Genomic DNA, 22,995 nt, shown 5'->3' with positions numbered 1-22,995 from the left:
TCTCACCCATTTTCTTTCTACACCTGGCAGAGCCACACCAGTACCCATGAGGACAGAGAGGAATTTCACACTAATCTAATGTTAATATCCAAGCTGCAGCGTTCATCCTGGCCTCTGATACATTTCCTCCTCATCCTGATTCCTGCCTGGTGGCACATTCTGTAAGAGCTTTGGTATTTCTGTTTTCTATTTCTGGTATTAAGTGCTGTTAGTCTAAAAAAAAAAAAAAACTCACATAGAAAATATTATATGTACACTAGAGCTGCAACTATGAAAAATGGATTAATTATTTTAGTCACTTCTCAAGAAAAGAGCAAAACATTCTCTGTTACTAGTTTCTCTTATGTGATGATTCACTGCTTTTCTTTGTCTTATAAGATACTATTCTGACACTAATGGTTTTGGACAGTTAGTTCATTGGCCAAAACAAACAATTTGAATGTGTCATCTTGGACTTTAGGGGAATTGTGATCAACAGTTATTGGGAAAACTGTTGATCACTCCCATTTTATAAACATTTTATAACAATGAATCAAGCATGTTTATGACAATTATCGCTAGTTGCAGCTCTGATGTACACTGTTGTTGGGTTGTAGCCATTGCACATAATGCTTGGTTTAGATTGTCGGTAGCGCTACATTAATATCTATCAGTTAGGAGCAAGAAATGTGAAGAAATGTGATCTATGGTATGAATCATTAATCATAATGAAAGAATAATAATCAAAGAGCAGAGAGCTTTAGTGCTGTATTTTACTTGGCTTGAATTTTAAGAAAGAACTCAGCTGACAGGCTGAGCAGAGCTCATTTTCTGTCATTGTTTCAAACCAAGTATGTTATGTATTATATATTTCGTAGCTGCAACTGATCAGTCAATCTATAGAAAAATTAATCAGAAACTATATTCATGATCAAGTCACTTCTCAAGCAAAACCACCACCATTCACTGTTTGCGGCATGTGAAATATTAGGATGTGATGTTTGTGATTTATGATGGTAAACTGAGTAACTTTGGGTTCTGGACATTTGACTACATCTGACATTTTACAGATAAGCAAGCAATTAATCTTTGAGGATTATTTTCGTTAATCTGTAAAGAAAATAATCATTAGTTGCAGCCCTGGTAGTCATAGGAAGGATAAAACTTCATAGGGACAAGTATGTTTTTCTGCAAACTCTTAAAACAATCTTAGCAGTCTTGGTGGAACATCTCCACATGGTGTCAGTGTAGCACTGATTGTTGTGAGCTAATTCATACCCAAAATGACCTCTGGTGTGACTAATACTTTGAGCAGCTCAGAGGATTCAGACCATCACAAATCAAGCTCCAGCACTGAAAACTATACTGTATCAGTAAGTAAGAGAAGGGCAGATTGTATTAATGGTATCAGACTGGGGTGTAATCTTTAAAGACAGTTAGACCAGTCTGAAAGTTAAGATTATGAACATTTAGATTTTATTTTCACACAAGTGCATACGTATGCATGAACTCTGTCTCACTTGGGTTTAATACTGTATGTGAGGTCATGAAAATTAGACATTTGTATTGTGTAATTTTTCTTTTTGCAGATTAAAACAATGCTGAACACTGGAAGAAGCAAAAGATTCCCACAGCAGCTACAAAAAAAAAAACGCCTCCTGACCTCTGATGAACACACACTGAGGTATGTTGTTTGTTTTTTTGGAGGGGGGGAAAAAACTGTTTAACTACTATCAACTTGTGCCTCTGTTTTTTATTTTTCTTATCTGTTCAGGACACACACCACCAGCAGCGCAGGCTCCTTCTCCTCCCCGCCCCCAACCCCCCACACTGCTCTGAGCTTGACCAGAGTCACTGACCTGGTAACACACACACAGCCATATGGTACGGCCTGCACGAGACTCCATACAGTAATTAGGGGGATGGTGGTGCCGCATACTCGCCTCTGCTGATTCTCCTCCTCTTCTCCTGAACATCATGAAATGTTTTTTATCCAAACTCACAGGTGTGTGTTTTTAGAAGGTGCGGTGGCTGGCAGGGAAGCAAAAAGCCATCTGCAGTATGTCGGTGCACTCACTCCTGCGCTGTCATTGTTCTCAAGCAGGTTGATTGTTTGTTATGGTCTACACTGTTTGGGGAGTACACAGAGGTCTCTACAAATAAACAAACTGTCACACACACATAAACAAACACACACACACTGCCGTTTTCACCTTTGCCCCCGAGTGGGCTTTTGAGCCTTTATCTCTCTCGTGCAGAAATGTCAGTTTAGGCACAAAGCAAACGAGACTTGAAACCAGGCTGCAAAATTAACTTTTTGTCCACTGGCCAAATGGCTAGTGAGTGTTTTAGTGAATTTTACCAGCCACTCAATAGATTACCGTTGTTTTTTCTGGCTGGTGAGTGAAGCAAATCTACCAGCCAACATATTTTACCAGCATTTGGCTGGTGGCTGGTGCTAATTTGTGCCCTGCTTGAAATGAATGTGTTCATTAGTCTGAATAAAATAGAGACCAGGAAAAACCTTTGCTAATTGTAGGAGCTGACTGCCTTACTAACATTTAATCAGCATCTACATTTCTGGTTATGCACAACATGATATTACACTCTAAATGAGCATTCTTGAGTCCTTATTTCAGCCATTTTTAAAAAAAAAAAAATCGCAGTCTTGCCGGTGAGACAATGAAGCATTTTTGAACTTCAGTTTAAGACACAGAGAGCTCTCCTGTTGGCCACTGCTGTCCGCTGCCTCAACCTCTCTCTGACAAGGAGATGAGGAGGGGGGAGGAGAGAACGGCTGGGTAGAGCCGTGTGTGTGTGTGTGTGTGTGTGTGTGTGTGTGAGAGAGAGAGAGAGAGAGAGAGAGAGAGAGAGAGAGAGAGAGAGGGTTGGCTCTAGTGTGATGTGAATGGAATCAACGCGAGAGGGAGAAAGAGGGAGGAGGACAGCACAAATCAACCTGCCTCTTGACTTAACAACAGAATAGAGGAGCCGGTAGACACAAGAGATCAGGGAAGTGTGTGCTCTGTGTGTGTGTGTGTGTGCGTGTGTGTGTTGTGTTTCTTTTATTTTTGGACAGAGGAAGAGAACTGCAGACAGGAGGAACTGAAGGAGGAGAAGAAGGAGCCTAACCGTGGAGATAGATAGCAGAAAAATGCTGTCATGGGGAGAGAAGGGGAGGGAGTCGGCAGAGAGGAACAGGATGAAACAAGGCAGGGTCGAACGGAGCTGAAATGTGGAGGTAAGCCTTTTCTTTCTGTGTTGAGAATTACGGAGAATACACATTCCAACCTCACAGGGTCCTCTTTCTGATGATAATGGATTCAGATAGATGGATCTGCACACCGTGTATGCCACATACCTCTGTACAGGCATGCATATGCCCCTTAAGCTCACACAATCCAATCAGAGACAATGTATGAAAACGACAGAGGATATGTAATAATGGCTTTGCATGATCATATCACCCTCCAGCATGTCCTCCCTCTGCCTCTCTGCTCATTGTGTTGCTGTCAGCTCTTTAAAAATGCATTTTATTGGGGCGTCCAAGTGGCTCAGAGAGCTAAGGTGCCATTTACACGCGACATTGTGGGGTTTGAATCCAGCTTGCAACCTTTGTCGCATTTCATCCCCGGCCTCCTCCTCCTCCTCCTCCTCCTCCTCCTCCTCCTTCTTCTAACCCCCCCACCACCACCACCACCTCCTCCCTTCTCCCGACACTAACCCCCCATCTTTCCTGTCTCTCTCCATTGTGCGCTCTCCAACGAGGCAGAATTGTCTTAAAAACAGTGTTATGACATTGTCAAGAAGCCACTGCAAAACCTCGCCGTAGAGCGGCTGCAGGACAAGGTGGAGGGAGGGATGGATGGATGGAGGGGGTACTGAGAGAATGAGAGAGAGAGACAGAGAGAAAGGGATGAGCTAAAGATGCAGGAACAAAAAGAAGAGCAGAATTTATTTCAAATGTATATTTTCAAAGACAAAAAAAAAAAAAAAGAAAAGCCACCATCTTTAGTCTGCGGTGCACGGAGATAAAGAGGATTGTAATACGCCTGCATGTGATGTGCACAGACAATGATGGAATGGAGAGCCACAACCGGATTTGGGGTGTTGTTTTCAAGGTGGCAGAGAAAATGAGGGATGCGGGAGTCAGGCCCCCCCCCATCCCCACCTCCTCCCTCCCCTCCTCACCCTCCTCACCCTCCTCACCACCCCCTGCACTCTCTTAATTTTGGATGGGGCTGTGTGTTTACGAGGCGTTGGGGTTTCAGGGATGCTGAAGGGAAAGAAAGGCAGGGATGGAGGGCTGGCGGGTAAAAGAGACACGCAGCAGCAGCTTACATAAGCCAGTGCACTCAAAGGACAGGCCTTTTAATTTACATTGAGCCGCATGCAGTGTGGTGGCCACTGTGGTTGATGTTTTAAACCATCAAAGGCATTTTGAACTGGCATGATGGAAGGACTCTCTGCAGGAAGGAAGGATGTGTGATTGGTAGAAATATGAATGTGACCTGATGGCATTGTGTTTGTGTTCCTGGCTAGACTGGCAGGAGGGTGTGATGTTGTTCGTCAGGGTCAACTTTGTGTGTGTGTGTGTGTGTGTCTGAAAATCCACCTTGTTTTTCTCTACCTCCTGTCGTTTTTTATGGGAAATGCAGCCCGTTCATCCAACTCTGTCGACTTGTCCACTGCACTACATATATAATGTATATAAAATAGTACAGTTCTCACTCAGTGGCCGTGTTTAAGTGGTATAACTAGCAGTTACAAACACTGGTAGTTCCTTAATTGACAATACTTGTGTATTATTTAATTGATAGAGAGATATTTTAGAATTTAATTTAATTTAAGAGCCTACTAGTACCAGAATAACTGCAGCCATTGTGAAGCACTGTGCTTCATAATTTACTTTCTATCTCCATCAATATTTAATGATAGATTTAGATTTTATATCGCTTTAGTGTTGGCACTTTTTCCTTAAGACATGTTTTCTAAGTCAATTTGATGGAAATCCACTCTATTGGCAAAGTAGTTTAGCAATTAGTGCCTGTTGGTTTTCATTATTTTCTATAATCAAATCACCTCAAACAATTACATGTCTGCCTGCTATTACCAGTGAGGTGCAGCTTTGTAATGTGAATGATAGATGAGTGTAGATAAAGTATTTCATTATGATACTGAGGAAAGAGAGATGTGTGGATCTGTGTCCGGGATATGAGCACATTTCGGTGTCTGATCTGGGCCGGACACACTTGACACACTCGACACTTGACATCCAGTTTGTACCATTGTACTGGAACTCAGTCAGCAGCAGTTTAACTGTTGATGACAGAGTTATTTGACATGTTTAATATGTTAAACACCATCACCAAAAAGATCCCTGTACACTGAAACTAGAGGTTGACGTTGTCCATGCTCAGAGATATAAACTTAAAAGTCTAGTGCCGAAAGAACGGGATTCAGCATAATGGTTCTGTTTCAGAGTAGATTTTTTTAAGGCAATAACCTACAAAAGTCTTTTCCTATGGGAGGCTTCTGCAGGACATGTGGGACAATCACAGCTTGCATAGGAAGGGAGCAGAGGTGGAGGACACTCTTGAATCGATCGACCCACTTTTATTTCCTTCACCGAACAAGAACCAGGAGAGCTTGACTATATACATGCGTGTGTCATGTCGTAGATTCAGACTGTCACATGTCTCAGCGTCTTTCTCCCCACTGTCAGTTCTTGTCTAGCAGAGAGATAATGCCATGAAGATAATCCTAAATGCTCAATCAGTGACTGTTTATGCCAGCGGTAACCTCTAACATGAGAAGTCATCATCATTGTGAAACCAAATCAATAAAAGATAGAAGGAATAATAGAAGAGGGAGAAATGCTGTTGTTGTTTGCCCTTTTGTAAATGCAGGTGGAGGAGTGAATAACCTCTGTGTGCTTTACGCTGAATAATGATAATGATGTTTTTTTTTACCAGCATCACACAGATGTGCAGTAAAACTGAGTCACTGTGAGGGGCGGTAGATCTAGGATAATGTATTCTGAAGTTGTTTGTCAGGATTTAAACTTTGGCTCATGTTATTTGACCCATTTTTTGCAAAATAATACAATGACTTCTAAAATGACTCATCTTTCACAAAGAAACAGTCATTAATCAGCAGTCTTCAGTTAGCAGATTGTACAGATGTGACAATAAAAGGAAAATTAAGGCTATAAAAAAGTGATTTCTGAGGGTATTTTTAGTTTGTGCTGCTTGATACAAGATGGTCCCTGCATGTGAACAAAAAGCTATGAGCAATATGAACATTTTGACCTGTTTGTGCGCTCAGTTGTTCACGTGTCGTGAGGTTACCAGGCAGATTTTGTTTTTGTCTGAGTCAGCATCACATCATTCCTCTCATTTGGAGCCATTTTGCATGGCTACACCCAGCAGGCTCCCTGTGGGGGCTCAGCAAGGAAGGCAGTTGGACAGGCGGAGCCTTCCCTTCGTCGGATGGCAGGATGCCGGCAGCGTAAGCCACTGGGTGGATCCTCTTAGCTTGTGCTCTCTGTTGTCACCTGTCCCCTGCAGCCACTGGTCTTAATGGAAGATCAGGCATCATTAGTTTTGTTCGAGGCCGTTGCCCTTCTGTGGCTGCGTAGTAGTAATTTGTGATATTAAGAAAGAACATAAAAGATGTAAGAATGAGTCATTCAGTGAGTTGGACAGAGCAGGACTGCACAGTGGAGATAAATTAGTATGACAAATATTCAGTGAGATTTTTATCATTTGGTGAGTCAATTCTCAATAGCTGTTGTCTTTTTGAAATGTAGCATTTTAAGACTTTCAAAATGTCCCTGAATGATTTTGCAACACACATTTTCTGCACAAAACGATTTTGTTAGATTCTCAAAAATTACACACGGGAATAATTCTCTTTAATATCCTCTTCAAAACAAAATCCATCGGCTGTTGAAGTATGAAGTCAGAGATGAAGAGAGAAATGGGTCCTGCAAGTACAAAGAACATAATCATTATTGGTAAAAGATGAGTTTGAGGCCTATTTTAAATAAATGATGTTATTAGAGTTTTGCTAGTCATTCGATGCTCTATGTAGAGCTAAAGAGAGAATAAGAAATGGAGCCAGGTACTTTCAACAACAAAACCTTGATGTAATAGTCCTAAAATATGTGGAAGCTGCTGTTTTTATAGACATATTTATGTAAGCATCTGCTGTGAATACTTAAGTTATATTTAGACAACTCACGTGTAAGAATCCCTATAAACATGTAGCCTACTGCGTTCACATGTTGAGAAATGCCCTTCAGAAATACACTGAAACTTATTGTCCTTAATCACAATGTCCCTCTCAATTATGTCATACATACATTATAAACCATTAAGTGGTGCAGCGGCTCCTTCTCATTGTTCACGTTGCTATTACAGGAGAAGTGCACTCAGGGGTATTCAGAGCCACTGAAAGCAGATCGGGGCCAACTATTCACGCTCGCACCACGTCACTTCATCGCCAAGCTTTGGTAGATACAGATCAAAAAAGGCGGACAAGAAGCCTAATGGAAAATATTCTATTCTCAGGCTCATGCATGACAAATTAAAGATTATCAGCATATTGTTATTTACCACCAAAGGACCTTTTGGGTCTGTATGAGGAGGAAGTTGCAACCTCAGTTGTTTCATTTGCGTGGTTAAAGGCATTGACAATCAAGAAGTGAGAGGAGAGAGCAGATACCTCTCAGTGCTGGGTTGTCTGTCTGCTCTCACAGGGCAAAACAGAAACCTCACACAGGAAACTGAAAGATGTGACCATGGTGGTGTATTACGGAAGAGAGGAGAGGAGTGTTTTCCTTTGAAATGAAGTCCTGCCACACTTCCCTTATTCTTGCTCATTTTTAATAATGTGACACAAATATGTGCCTTGAAGTCATAGCCTTTATGTGTCAATTTAATACCTTAGTGGGAAAAAATTAGCAGCAGGAATAATATTGGCTGCAGGCATGCACTGATAAACTTTGCAATTGAGCAAGGTGCTGTAATGGCTCAGTGAATTATTCCATGGAAGCATTAGTCCACACTAGTAATTCACGTGGAAGTCTGCATGTTTTCATTCACAAGTCTAAATCCGCAGAGGCACAGAACCTTCTTGATGATGATAGCCTAGATGTACGAGAGCATCACAGCAAAGCTACAGTAAATCGGCTGCTATCTGCATCACTGTAGTTAGCATAATGGTGCATGAGCTGCTTGTTTTTATGTAGGTCAGAAGGTGCAGAGCCGCCGGTGTAAATGACACGAGGCCAACAAGCAGAGGAGAGGCTGTAAGCTGCAGCAAGTGCTCGCCTGCAATGTGCCAATTTACAGTGACCCCCCCCCCCCCAATAAAACAGTATCTTAGTAGGATATTTTTTTCACATTTTAATCCTTATGATTATTTGTGATTCGCTACACTAGCTCCCAGGTAAAGGTGTAGGTTTTCATGCAAATGCGAGACTTTTAGAGGTACTATTTGCAGTGGTTCCTTCACTACACAACTGCTGCCATCCTCTTCAATTTGTGTTTGGGCCTTGATATTAATGTCAGAGGTGTGTGAACTAGCAGAAAAGCAGAAAGGATCGCTGTACCGATGCCTGCACCATGAAAGTAAACAAGAGACTAGTCAATTTCACCAAATAATGATAGCAATTTGTGTCCACTAAGATCATAATGGACACAGACGGAGCCGGTGTAGCTTGTAAGTTTGATGGCAACAATTTAGAAGTGGCCTTTACCCGCAAGTCATAAACAACACTTATTGAGTGTAACTGAAGACAGCTTTCTTCAGGAGATTTGCTCCCACAAATAAAGATTTTCAGCTGAGAAATGGGGATGAGCATAGGTACTGTTGCAGCCATTTCATGGGCACTCAGCTTCATTTCATTGTACAATAGGGACAGTGAGGAAGCGAGGGAGGTCAGCATCTGTTCCTCTGAAAAGTGCACAAGGTAGGCTAACAGTTCAGATTGCTATTACAGTTTTTCTCACATGCTTTGGTATATTTCTTGAAAGAGTTTTAAAGCTCTCAGCACTGAAGATGTGTTTCCCAAAACAGCTCATACATGAAGCAAAACATTCTAGTTAACCTGCAGAAGGCTATAACTCACCTAAAACCTTTAATTCATGTTTCAAAATGAAGTTACCGTGTCAATGATTAAGTTGCCACCAAAATAACATGTTCCTTTGACATTGTGTAAAACCAAGGTGGTCAAAATGTTTAGATGTTTTGTCAGAATGAAAGTGGACCCTGAGGAAGTGTGTTCCTCATCTCCTAATTTCCAAACAGTGTGGTCCATCATGTTTTCACTGAAGCTGAATGCCTGCTGTACCAGACCAGATCTTTCGGAAGCGAACTGACTGCTGTTGTGTATCGAAGTGAAAACTCTGCAGGTATTCCACTTTATAAAGCAAAAGAGCACTTAGATTTGCATGTAATGTGAGGAAAAACAACACAGTACAATATAATAAACAGAAAAATAACTAAAAATTAAAACAAAACATACCTACTATATGCAGCAGTATAGTAACAAAATAAAGTTACAGTGCTGGGAATCACAGTCTCCTGTCTGTTTGGTTACAGATTCTCATTGACTTCACACCTTATGCTCTCACTTGCAATGCAACAGAGGAAGAATTGTCTTGTATGCCACAACCATCTCTGCACGCTTCTGTTGTTATATCACATCATGCAGCATTCAGTGCAGCAAGTTAAGACCACAATATTTGGTGGTCGATGATTATATGCTTCACTCTTTCACAATATGTTTTACAATACGTATACTCATGACTTACAGCTGTAAACTGACTGGATGGCACGTGCCAATCGGTTGATCTAAGATGTGAGAAACTCCCCATTCATAAGTGAAGTTCGAGTTTCACCCGACAACAAATTTATCAGTTTAGCAGATTTTACAACCACTCCATATCAATGCAATTCATGAAACATGGGCTCAGCACATTTTGACAATTACACGGACTATTCTGCATGTGATGACCTATACAATGAAAAAATTGTAACATATTTTTGAGAGTAAAACTATTCAACTGAGAAGAAACATAATCTATTTTGTTCACAAAAACATATACAACCAATAATTGTTCAAATTTGTAGACAACTGTACTTAGTCATTTGCCTGAATGTGCGACAACATTTGCAAATGATAACAAAGAAATGCTCTTTCTGTTGTGCACAAATACAAAATGTTGTAAAGAATCTCACATATTGTTTTGACCACTTCAACTGCCATTCGAGAATTGAGCCAAAGCACCTGAGAAAAACTGTAAAGCAATATCGGGCAATCTCTTTTCCTCTGCCTCAGAGCTGGTTGCACGGATGACAGAGGAGTAACAGTGAACCGTTGAGCTCAACATAATAGATACAGTCATGAAGTTGAGGGTCAGTTCCTTTCCTTGTTGCACACGCCCACACATGCAGAACACACACACACACACACACACACAAAACCGTCACAGAAGGACAGCTGCTCTTCCTGTCAATGTAGTGGACAGTGTGCTGCATCAATAAGGCTTGCACACTATTTTATAGAGTCAGCAGAGACATACAAAGACAAGTACTCAAACTTTCTCACATTTAGGCCTGAAACCTCTCAGCCCATCCCCTCACACACACACACACACACACACACACACACACACACACATACACACACATAGTCTGTCACAAGGTGTATTTTCAGATACACAGGAAGTGGCAGTGCTCTGCCAGCACACAGTGTTGATGTCATGGCAAATAACATATCAAACAATAGCGTTAGGTACTTTCTTTTGCTGTCGCAGAGCAGCACGTAGGTTACAGTAGAAACAATAGTGTTTGGAAATGTAATCGAGAGAGTATTAGTGTAAGGTCGTACTATTTATTGCAAGAGGAAGTAAGGTTTTAATATAGACGATTCTATAGAAGGAGCTTTTCTGAGCTTACTTCCTCTTTGTATACTGAAGGGGGAGGTTCACTGATTATGTATTGTGATGTATGCGTCTTGAGTAAGAAATAAAAACAATGTCCACATTCTCTGATTTGTGAAGCATTTGGGTTTCTACCGTCATAGTGTCTGACTTGTTTTCTGAGTAAACCATGTCAAAAACATCCCAAAAAGAACTGAAACTGGACCAGACATTGCTGAAATCACACTCTGGATGACCTCAGCCACACTGGTTTACTGTAAGACATGAGACACACATGCACAAAGAAGTCAAACACAGACTTGGTCATAAATCATGACAAATTAGTTCACCAAAGCTGTGTCTGTGTGTGCATCCCCAACAGCACAAGACTGGACAAGGGAGCAACCCAGCAGCAATGAATAATTAACAACTTGGTGACCCTCGCCCGCTTTCACCCGGCCTCATTAATAATTTATAAGGCTTAGGACTTATTTTCAATTTTTGAAGGACACATGTAAGGGAGGGTAGCTCTTCTTGAAATTAAAGGTATTTTATTGTGTGGAGGGAGGCTTGACCTCCACATACAACCATAACAACAGAGCTGATGCAGACAAGGACAGCATTTTACTGACTCATGAATTGAATCATCAAGTCACTGAATCATGCCTCTTCTTTGACATTGAAAAAGTAAATATCAGTGACATTTTTTTCGGATAAAGTAAAAATGTGTTTGGAGGGGAAAACATGCTCTCATAGTGTCCTTGAAAAATCCAGTTTGCATCAGCATGCTGTCACCATAAATGACAAGAGAAACATAAAATAGGGCAGGTGTAGTGATCGCTTTAAATTCTCCATGTTGTGATGCCGCAGTCATCCTAGTCAACAACTTCTGTAACTGTTCCTCTGTTATCTGTCTGCATCACCTTGAAGTGTTGTGAGCAAGTGTTCAAAAAGCATCACTCTGTTAGAGATGATACAAGTGTAACATTTAAGGCAGAAAATGTGTGGAGAGTCGCTCGCACAGCAGGGACATGAACGATTACCAGTGACAGGATCAAACTGTGAGTTACGGTCATATGTTTTGGGAAGAACGCCTGCCTGCTGCAAAATATTGCTCACAATTATGGCTTGTATTTCTAAGATTCTTCAAAAATACTGCTCTTTTCTTCCTGCCACCTTGACAGTCATCCTCTTTTTCTTTTTTTTTTAAAGTCAGTCTATTGAGGACAGGTGCCAGTGATGCAGGATAATATTTCTTTAGGGAGCAATAACTTAGACTGACATTTGAAAACTGTTTGAATGGAAAAAGAGAGATACAACACATTACAAAAAAAGAGAGTGCTGCAGTACCATCCACTTACCAGCCTCTGGACTTGGCCCAGTTCACCGTCCGCAGTGTGGTGAGTGGGGGGAGGGCAAGTGTTGTGCATGAGAATTAACTAATTTTCTTTCTCAGTTCGGTGTCACACATCGGGCAGCAAAGCGGGGATGCAACCTGATCTTGAATGTAACAGGGTTGCGTGGGATCAATAATGACAGTGAGTCTGAGCCTGGCTTTAAATTTCCCCAAATCAATCACTATTAGGGAGTTGATTTAGACCTTGTGGTTTAGAATTGGCGAGGCAGCTTTTAACTAAAAGGATAGACAGTGACACTACTGACAGCTGACCTCCACACTGAGGCTGGACGTTTAAAAGGATTTCTAAGCCAAAAGAAATATTCACTTCTCCATCTTTATGTGTTATTTCGTCTCACATGTCAAAACCAGATGACAACATGGGAGTCTGGCACTATGAAAGACTGCTTGCCTCATATGTGCAGGCGGGCAGAGTATTTCGCAACTTCAGCCTTCAATTTTGACAGAAAAACAACAAGCATGACAATAAGTTGCAAGTATAAACAGTCACTGCAAAGGCTTTTTCTAAACTTGATGTGATGGAGTTGATAAGGCCGCAGTCACTGATCACATCTAATTGCTGCTAAGCTGTTAAGCCGATTTTCATGGCTTCACCTGAAGGGAAAACAGATCAGATCTCAGTCGTTTATATCAGATCTTCCTTTTTTTCCGCCATTAAATACTTCAAACGACTGCACCGTCAGCATTAAGTGCGCTGAATGTCGAGGTTAGAAAAGCTGCTCATTCATACCGCAGTGTCGCAGTCAGGCTGTCATAGGTGTGGAAGTGTTGAGTAGAAATGATGACGTCGATACCCATCCTCTCAGAGTTCAGAAGTCAGTCATCTCTTCCTGTTTCTCAGGACGCAGACTTTGCACGAGCAAGTGCAAAGTATGTCAGGCGGCCATGACTTCCCCAAAATGGTGTGTGCTTAGTATGACTCTCCTCTGACTTCAGATAGTGTCCTCACATCGTTCTCTAGAGACCCATTAACTTTGTCCCGGATTTAACATGGAAGTGGACGTCATTAACTGTTGTCAGTGAAACCAAACATCTACCCTGGGTAGTCATGGCCCTTCAAACCGAATCTGGTGCAAAGGAAGAGATATAATCCTCAACTCCACAGAATAATTTCAGATTTCTCTTTGTGATTTGAGGGTTTCACACAGGAACAAACTCCTGATGGACACAGGAGCTTAGCACACGCAGAAATTGATTTTTTTCAGCACTAAAATAAGTCTAGTTTATCTAGAACATGTGAGGACAATACTGAGGTTATTACTGTCCACTGGACTTTTAAGCTCTGAGACGCAGGATTAAACACTGCTTTGTACATGCATTATTGAGTTTCTCGGGGACTGAGAGTGGCTCTGGTACCATAAGGAGATCTGTGGAGGGCAGCAGCCTCCCAGTGGTCTTAGTGAATGCTCCAAATCTTTCAAAAAAAAATCCTGGAGAGCATCGGCTACATGTCTGGGTCATCCCTCCCCTGGAATGATCCTGTGGCAGAAGAGAGAAACAAAGAAGTTGCTTTATGCTGTTCATTACATAAACTGATGCAACGCTTCAATAGCTCTGCACGGGCTACTCAGCTGTTTCTATGAAGTAGTCTGACCATATGAGTATATGTCAAAGTTATGATCCTCGCTGTGGTGAATCAGCTTCAAGGCAGGAGAATATCGCACAACAGTCAAATCAAAGTCTGTGCTGTTCCTCCTCAAAGCCATTTAATACAAAGTGTTCAACGTGGTTCCAGTGGGGGTCAAGTTCCTGTTGATGTGGTGTTAGATTTGTGGCTCAGAGGACACACAGGGTCACACACTCTTCCCATCAACTCCTGCACCGACTGATTTAAAGAAATGTGTGTGTGATGTGGACGTGGGGGAGTTTATGCAACTTTAACTGGAAACAGTATTTGCTTCAGTTCCTTGTACAAGAGTAAGCACCATTGACGTGTGCAGCTGCCTAATATGGCTAAAAATATTCTCAATAGCAGATATCTCTGTGTGGATGATTGTATGTTTTGGCTTTATGTACTTATTATTTTAGAAAATGATGCATCTACACCATAATGTCAATGTTCATCTTTTTGCAAATTTTGCATACTTGAGGAGATCCACATTGAACCCGTTCATGACACAAAACTCAAGAATGATGTGGTGTTATTGTGCATTGCTATGAAAACAATCTTTAAAAAGGCGAGACACAGCATCATCAGACCAAAAGCAGAACCCATTTACAATCAGGTGGATTGAGAGCTTTTGAAAAAAGAGTTTTCCTTTACTGTTTATTGTCTCAAGCCTTCATGATATCCTTAAGTTCTTTTTTATTGCCACTCACAGTCAGTTCTGCTGTTACGAAATGATCTATAATATTAGGGTCTGGTTTAAGTCAGAGTGATATAAAGTCGGACGGTTGTTCAGCTAGAAATATCCCTGGAAAACATTAAGCTGTTTGTTAATAATTTATGTGTTTTTTTTTTCTAAGGTAGCACATTTTTGTTTAAGTTTGTTTAAATGACAAAGCTTCACTAATTTTTTGTTGGCAGGATGTACAATTACATTTAAATTGTCAGCCTAATGCATTCAGCAGAAAACATATTTCATAATACAAGCAACGGGTTATCTAATGAACTGTGCAGAAAGGAGGCAGGGACAGAACACTTCAGTTCCTCTTCACTTTGTACTTCTACATAAGGTACACCACACACTTCTCTACAGTAGTAACAGAGGACACTTTGTATTGGAAGAGAGGTGTTAATATGTATTCTAAACACTAGTCTGGATGACTGAAGATTTGATGGAAGACATCACATATCAGTAATGGTAAGAAAAAGACCGCCTCGCTTTTAAAACATTTGGCTCCTTTCCACAAAGTGCCATTTTCTGTTGCTGTGCTTGATTCTGATTCAAAGAGAATGTGGTTATTGCCCTCGCAGTGGTAAACATGGATGAAAAAGAAACACCCAAAAGATTGTGTAGATGCTAATTATGCAAATAACTTGGTGATCCAGGTTCTTTGCGGTTACTCTTCAAAGCCACTTAAAAAGCCAGTAATTTTTTCATTTAGTTTGTAGTCTGAAAATATATATATTATATAATCACTGTCTTATTTCTACCAGTAGTTTAGTGTATTATACCCTTTTTTGACCAGATAGTTTGAGGTACCAGAGCCATAGCTGATTAGTACATACAAGTCTCTTTTGCACATTACAGATGTCTTATGAGGTTTGAGCCACTTCTTTTCACTGGTGTCAAGCAATCCAGAGGATCAAATAGAGAGAGTTTTGTAAACAAATGTTATTTTAACTTGGCTTTATTAGACAGACAGCCTCTTAAATATGCTTGGCACTTAGCATATGTATAGAGTAAGTTAACAAAATAACAAAAATGAGATAAGATGCTGCACAGCTACAACCTTAACAAGGTTGGCATTGCATACACTGTAGCGTATTGTAAGTGTTTCCTGATGGAGTGCCACCTGCACTTTTTCTCATGTTTGAGATTTTATGCTTTTTTTGGTCTAAGTATCCAGTTTTATCGTGAGAAGTACAATAGTGTCTGTGCTTTGGCACAGATTAAGTTGCTTTTATATCTGCCTAAACCAGCTTGTTTCTGCAGCCAGTAAACCCATTAACATCGATGCAAACACACATCTATACAATATCTGTATGTGTTGTTGAAGAGTTGAGATACAAATAAACTAGACAGCCATTCTCCTGTGTTTTAATAGGGAGCAGTTAAATCATGACATACTCATTTCTCCTCCTTGTTTGTCTTTGTTGGCTCTGTAATAGTCTGCTGAGGAATATGAACGGGGTCGTTGACATAAACATCATCAGTCATAGGCTCATCTGACAAAAGTGGAGCCATTTCACCTACTGAGCAGAGTAAACTGGGTTACTACAAAGCACTGGTGGACTGGATACCACATTTAGAGGGTGGCACCAGACCGGTTGCTATGGAAACAAGGACTGATTCATGGGTTGGGGGTCTTAAGAAGCTCAGGAGTATGTGATTTTTACAAAGGCAGTGAGTGATAAGTGTCAGTGTTAGTGGAGAGCAGGAGTGTTTCTGACCCTGAAAGTTGGTTTTGTTGTTGGATCAACATGAAGACAAACTAATTTTGGGGGGGAAAAAGATCCCACTGCTAATAATCTACTCTCCCTCTTTGAAACAGAGGAGAAAGAGCATTGCTCACACTTTTTGAAGGCATTGTGAAACCCGCAGATGATGCTGCACCTAATGATTTCAGAAAGACACACGTTGTGTCCACATGGGGAATGACGTTTGAGAAGAGTTTGAAGGTTCCCAGAGAGGAACATGAGCAGGGTTTTAATGTCAGCAGCCCTGGCACCATACAGACGGTACACAGAGGCTGCTCTGTGTGAACCACTGCTCCTATGTCAGATGGGGAACCACACACTGCCGGAAATCTAGTCCGGCAGTGTGAGTGAGAGTAGCCTTGACCTACCAGAGGTGTTCACAAAAAAATTGTAAAATTAAATGACCTGAAAAAGAAATTTATATTCTACATATTACAAAAATGGTAAATATTTTAAGTTTCATTTTCATTTTTTGGAGTCAGTGTTCTTAAATGTGACTGTTCTAGGCCAATAAAACAGGTTTTAAAGAAAGAATAATAGTCTTTCTCCACCTTTTTTTTTGGTAGCTGGTGGGGGAATTTCTGAAGTCATGGTTATAGCCCTTTGTATACACATGAGCAGTCTGTCTGTTTCTATCAATTTAGCTCCACCTCCCCAGTCCTGACTTGTATTAGCATTTAAATGTATGTGAATTTTGAATGTTTTTATCAATATATGTTCATCAAATGTTGCAAATTTTAAGACACTGGTCGCTGGGAGGTGAATCAGCTGGGGATGAGGCTATCATGTCATAGCAGAGCAAACTGTGTCCTTCCAAAAATTATATGGAGACATCAAAATATGTCACACAGCTCGTGCGGTTGTTATTTTAAAGAAAACAAGTGAAACAAGATCGAATAAAATAGACTAATCTATATTTAACACAAGCATTCATGCATTTGGATGGCTATTATTGACCAAAATAAAGAAAACAAGCAAAGGAGATGAAGCTGGAAGTGATCAAATGCTGAATCAGACAGTAAAAAACAATAGCAGTTCACCAGGACATGACTGTTAAAAAACTCAGTACAAAGCTGAATCTGAAGTCAGCCACTTCCTGTTAACAGTGGTGACCACCTCAAGCGCCTCTACATGTCTTTAAAAGGGCATGTGAATACCTCATCACATTAGCATATTTTGACACAAAATGAAACCTCCAGTCTTAACAAGTCACACATCTTCCATATTTTGTTTAAAGATTTGCAAAAATGTAAAGATTTGCTAATATATTCTCTTACTTTAAGGAAATCAAGAGAGAGTGAGAGCAGGCAAGAAAGGGAAACAAAGATTTCTTGTGACTTCCTCACTTACTCTAGCATTTTATGTGTATGTGAGTGTGTCTGTGTGTGTGTGTGTTTCTGGTAACAGCTCTGCACCATTGCACCTGCTGTTCAGGGTGCAAGCACGAGAGAAGAGATGCATGTGAAAAAACCAGACAGGAAGAAGGTTGATATTATTGAGAACGACAAAAGGTTTCAGCTTCAGTTGCTTGACGTCAGTTTGGTCAGACACAGGGCAACTGCGTCAAAAGATGAACTTTATCTTGCACAAACTCCTCTTAATTGGTAAGTTCCAATCGAAACTTTGAGCGATTAACTGTATTAGGACTTAAAAAAGGGAAGCGTAGTGCTTGATATTCTTTAGCACAAAGCTGTTGCCTTTAAATGACTCTTTACCTCTTCATTGATACATAACAACGTCTTGGTATTATTCACACTGTTTCTTTTTGTTATTATTTCTATATTTTTTGTAAATACTGGTGCCGGAATTAACAACAAAACCGAGAGTCTGTTGTTGTGCGAACATATGTGAAGTTGAGAGACAGTTTACACTCATTTCTCTTGCATGTTGGCACACTTTCAATAAGCCAGGAAGGCCCCCTCCCCTGTGTTAAGACTGTCTATTGTGAGCGTGTGCATGGTGGATGTGGTGGAGCATTAGGCCCGCTATGGAACTATTTAGGGAAACTTTGGAACGGAAAGTGTGTAAAGGAAAGAATAATAATGAAAGAAAACAGAGGTACTAGCATTACCCAACAATAAAACACACGTCAGACCTGGCGGCTGCTTTATTGTTGGAATTCAATACTTGTTTATCAAAACCATTCCTCTCCACAAAGTGTCTCTGTTTACTCACTGACTGGGTTGAATATAAAGCTGTCTATTGCGATAATAGCAACGTGGGTGAATGATGGGAAAGATTACATTGAAAATGGCATTGCTTTCTTTTTTTATACAGGTGGCCAGTGGACGAGACCAAAAGGGAAGCTGCAGGCACTGAAGAGTGCAGACGAATGGATGTCATGTTCAAAGTGTCGATGAAGGCAGGGCCTTTCCTACACAGAGGGCGGAGAGTCAGGCTCCAGTGATGATCCTCTCATCCTCACTCCACAGGAAGGAGCCCCCTGCAACTGGTGTACCACCAAAACACACATCTGCACACCTGGACGGTCCCCTGCAACGAGAAACAGCTGCACACTCTCCTCATCAGAACTTAATTTACACTCAAGAACTCGGTGACTTGTGATAACAAAGTGTGGCCCAAGGGTTGAGAAAGTTCAACCATCTTAAGTGGTGTAAATGAGGACTATATTTGTTGCTTTCACTCAGCGGGGTTTTTCATCTTTGTGCACAGCTCTCACACACCACACCAGCACCATAGAGACCAGGACAGAAATTTAACTGGGAGAGCAGAAAGCTCTGGACCAGATCGGTTTCTCAGGCACCATGCAGTCAGACGACCTCTTCATCCGCAAATTTCGCCGTCAGAACGTGCGACCACCTATTGCCGCTGTCAACTTTGACCCCAAGCGGGAGGGCGTAGGTGTAGTGGAGTGGCCGCCCAGGAGGGACGGTGATGGAGCTGATGGAGACAGCCTCACTCCAAGCCTCGTGGGGCTGCGGTCGGTGGGCCGAGGCCACATCATGCAGAGAAGTAACAGCGATGTAACTTTAGGAGACTTGGACTCCTCTGGGAAGGCGGGGGGCAAAGTAGCACGGGTGGTTGGTGAGAAGGCAGGTGCAGGGGCTCAGGGGGACTCGGGTGTGCTGCTACACAGGGAATACGGCAGCCTGTCCTCACTGGAGAGACAGACTCAGGCCCAGGAGCAAAGCGCAGACGACCAGGGGCCCCTGAGTCCAAATGCTCTCCGCTTCAAAGACCCTTTCCTGCTTTTAGGACTGCAGGGCAACCCTCCGGAGCCTGATGGCTTCTTTCGGGGTCTGTCTGTTTCCACAGGGGACTCCCCGAAACCTGCCAAACCGCCGAAGCCTGAAGGTCTAGGTAAGAAGTCCAAACCTGTGTACTCTCAGATCCCTCCACCTGGCCCGTATGATAACCTCGGTGGCGGAGCCTGGGTGAGGAATTTTGCCCACTACGATGTTCAGAGCATCCTGTTTGACCTCACCGAGGCAGCCACAAACAGAGACAGCATTGGACGGAAAAAGAATATCACCTCAGGGGCTTCAGCCGCCTCCCAGCTGCGCCCACTCTCCCAGGCCACCCCGTCCTCACCTGCACAGGGTGGGGGAGGCAACGGGGGGAACGCAGATGACCCTGAGCAATCGCTGCTGCTGGACGAAGGTGATGGCAATGATAATGAGCTGCTGCTCAGCTGCCCTCACTTTCGCAATGAGACGGGGGGAGAAGAACAGGTGGGTCTGGGTCAATCCCAGGGCAGGCGGTGGCTTTGGTCGAGCCTGCGAACACCCAATGACGCAGTGTCGGTCCTGGAGGAGCCCAGAGAAAGTCACGTCCAACAGCAGGGCAAGAGCAACTACTTTATAGAGCATGCAGATCTGGGAGCCCATTACTATCGCAAATATTTCTACATGAAAGGTATGTGCTACGACATGAAAGTCATCTTACATTTTTGCTGATTCTGTTTATGCCCAGTCAATGGAGAGAATGATACCACAGGAATACACTTATCAATTCTTCATCAGGGTACAAATTCTCACATTTCTTATCTTATAATTTATGATGCTCATAAAAGCGCCTCCATTATTTTTCTTCTTCTCTTTATCGTCATCACAGAACATCAGAATTTCTTTGGTATGGATGATCGCCTCGGTCCTGTGGCCATCAGTTTCCGTAGAGAGGAGAAGGAAGGATCCAGCGGTGCTCAGTACAATTACAGAATCATCTTTCGCACCACAGAGGTAAACCGGCATTTTCCTCTCCTCCTGTTCAGTGTGTGTGAAATTGATTTGACTGGATGCGATGAACATGATTCCTCTCCTCAGATGAAGACACTGCGAGGTTCCATCTTGGAGGAGTCGGTGCCCTCAGCCGCTCGTCACACCACCCCGAGGGGCTTGTCTCCCAAGAGGCTGCTGGAGTTCATCATGCCTGAACTGAACCTGCACTGCCTTCGCTTGGCCTCAAACTCACCCAAGGTCCGGGACACTCTGCTGAAGCTGGATGAACAGGGGGTAAGTACGGCTACTAAAGGCTGCTGCCTGTGAATGCTTTTCAGGACATGGATGGTTTTAAATAGCATCAGAAAGCTGTTTTTCAAGGTCAGGCTGGAATGTCCAGAGTCAAAACATTTATTTGTAACTTTGACACCATAACATCTACTGTCCACAGTGATCAATCAGGTGTTTTAATGTGTGAAACATTACATTACATTTATGAATTCCTTCTGCCAACTACCTCCTGCCACCGTGCCCACTGTTCCATACATAGCCATATTATTTTCATGAATGATTAGTCAATTTTTTTCGGTTAATTATTATGAAATGTTAAACATAATGACAAGTGCTTGTCACATGTTCCTAGAGCCCAAAGTATTGTCCTCAAGATTCTTATTTTATCTGACAAACACACGACAAAAGAAAAACTAACAACTTTCGATGATATGAAGAAAATTAAGAAAAACATGCAAGTTTGAGAAACTGCAACCAGCAAATGCACTGTTTCTGGTGAATGGCTAATCACTGAGCCCTATCACCATGAATAGAAGCTTTATTTTTATGACCCGTCACACCCTTGGCTCAACATTGAAACCCACCCACGCAGCTCCTAGCTCCACCTTTGAGTAGTTGAGAAAAGGAAACAGTAAACTGCCAAGTGATGAGTTGAAGGCGTTGTTGGAAATTAAAGCTGAGAGGGATTAATAGGGTTAATATATACTGTATAAGTGTGTGTACAACATTTTACTATATAGATGTGCTTTTCCAAACAACCTTTTTGAGCTGTAAAGTAAGATGTCAAATGTTCAGGACTTCTATTAGAGGGTTAGACTAATGGTGTAAACATGCAAATTTAACAGTGTGTAGTGGATGCTAATTATAAACTCTTTGCTTCTCTGTCTTCTAATTCAGCTGAATTTCCAGAGAAAGGTCGGGGTGATGTACTGCCGGGCCGGGCAGAGCTCGGAGGAAGACATGTACAATAACGAGAGCTCGGGGCCGGCGTTTGAGGAGTTCCTAGATCTGCTTGGGGAGCGGGTGCGGCTGAAGGGCTGGGAGAAGTACAGAGCTCAGCTGGACAACAAGAGTGAGCTGAAAACATGCACCACACCCGGATCTATTGGCAGCATCTCACCTTGTCGCAAACCCATTATCTGAAGGGCATCAGTGCACCAGTGAAAGCCTAAGATAACTCCTATCTAGCCACATGTAATCTGAGTAACGCCTGTAAAGTAGCATAGTCACTGCTGATTATCTCAGAGCTGTTTTCCCTTCAGTGAGCAGCAGAGAACAGCAAATGGGACAGATTTCATCCCGGCTGTGACAGTTTCAGTTTGGTCTTCCATTCAGAGATGTCGACTGATTTCACTGAAGCTCTACTTCTGTCTCTTTGTGTGATACGTGTGTGTGTCTTGTGTCTGTACAGCGGACTCAACGGGGACACATTCCCTCTACACGCGTTACCAGGACTACGAAATTATGTTTCATGTGTCCACTATGCTGCCCTACACAGCCAACAACACACAGCAGGTAAAATAAACCCACAAATGTTTCAGCTACCTTACAGAGATACGTCATGTCATTTTGTTTCCCTGTCCTCTCCCAAACCTAATTTATCTCTTGGAGGTCACAAAATGGCAATTTTCTCAAATGTTTCACATCTATTCTAAAAAAGAAATAGCATCAGTCTTGGCTAAACACTCATTACCCATCTGTGTTCAGGCTTTCATGCTTTTGGGAAATGCTTTAGAAAAAGCCTCTGTGTTCAACAACAAGCATGACATAAAAATCCTGCCCCCCAGTGTTCACTCCCACCATGAATGTATTCAGCATCGTCTCTCAGACAGCCTTCCTGCTCAGTTCTTTGTGTGCGGTTTATGGTGTAAGCCTTTAAATTTGCTGTCACTTGCAAAGGAACTGGACATGACATACTAATGTAGATTAAAGGTTTAAAAAAAAAAAAACATGGCAGCGACAAAGCTGTGAGATTCCTCTTTAAACTGTCTGCTTCATGGTGAGTAGTTTTAGTTATATATATTAACATACAATATATCATTTATTCAGTATTTATATCTTTATCTTAATCCATTTTCATATCTAGGGGCATTTTTTCTTGTCAGTAACAAGTTT

General features: G+C 41.9%; 1 protein-coding gene and 1 long non-coding RNA gene across 7 annotated transcripts in view; both read left to right on the top strand.

Moving 5' to 3' along the window:
- Nucleotides 1-1,269: 1,269 nt before the first annotated feature.
- On the top strand, nucleotides 1,270-2,366 carry LOC121910890. Its single transcript, XR_006099751.1, has 3 exons — nucleotides 1,270-1,352; nucleotides 1,569-1,663; nucleotides 1,754-2,366. It is a non-coding gene; the product is annotated as an uncharacterized LOC121910890 (long non-coding RNA).
- Nucleotides 2,367-2,893: 527 nt separating this feature from the next.
- zmp:0000001168 (signal-induced proliferation-associated protein 1) overlaps nucleotides 2,894-22,995 on the top strand; it is a 32,776-nt gene continuing 12,674 nt past the window's right edge. For 4 of the 6 annotated variants that reach the window (XM_042431873.1, XM_042431878.1, XM_042431877.1 and 1 more), the window contains exons 1-6: nucleotides 2,894-3,220; nucleotides 18,689-20,287; nucleotides 20,486-20,610; nucleotides 20,695-20,883; nucleotides 21,778-21,952; nucleotides 22,292-22,395. In XM_042431873.1, the coding sequence (XP_042287807.1) occupies nucleotides 19,177-20,287; nucleotides 20,486-20,610; nucleotides 20,695-20,883; nucleotides 21,778-21,952; nucleotides 22,292-22,395 (1,704 nt within the window). In that variant the 5' untranslated portion in view covers nucleotides 2,894-3,220; nucleotides 18,689-19,176. Of the gene's footprint in view, nucleotides 3,221-15,048; nucleotides 15,132-17,878; nucleotides 18,016-18,688; nucleotides 20,288-20,485; nucleotides 20,611-20,694; nucleotides 20,884-21,777; nucleotides 21,953-22,291; nucleotides 22,396-22,995 lie in introns of those variants that run through there. The other 2 variants (XM_042431876.1, XM_042431875.1) reach the window with 2 other exon arrangements.

Source organism: Thunnus maccoyii, chromosome 13 (genome assembly GCF_910596095.1).
Source record: "Thunnus maccoyii chromosome 13, fThuMac1.1, whole genome shotgun sequence".
Classification (NCBI taxonomy): domain Eukaryota; kingdom Metazoa; phylum Chordata; class Actinopteri; order Scombriformes; family Scombridae; genus Thunnus; species Thunnus maccoyii.
The sequence above is the reverse complement of the archived record's forward strand: the minus strand, read 5'-3'. Positions and strand labels throughout refer to the sequence as shown.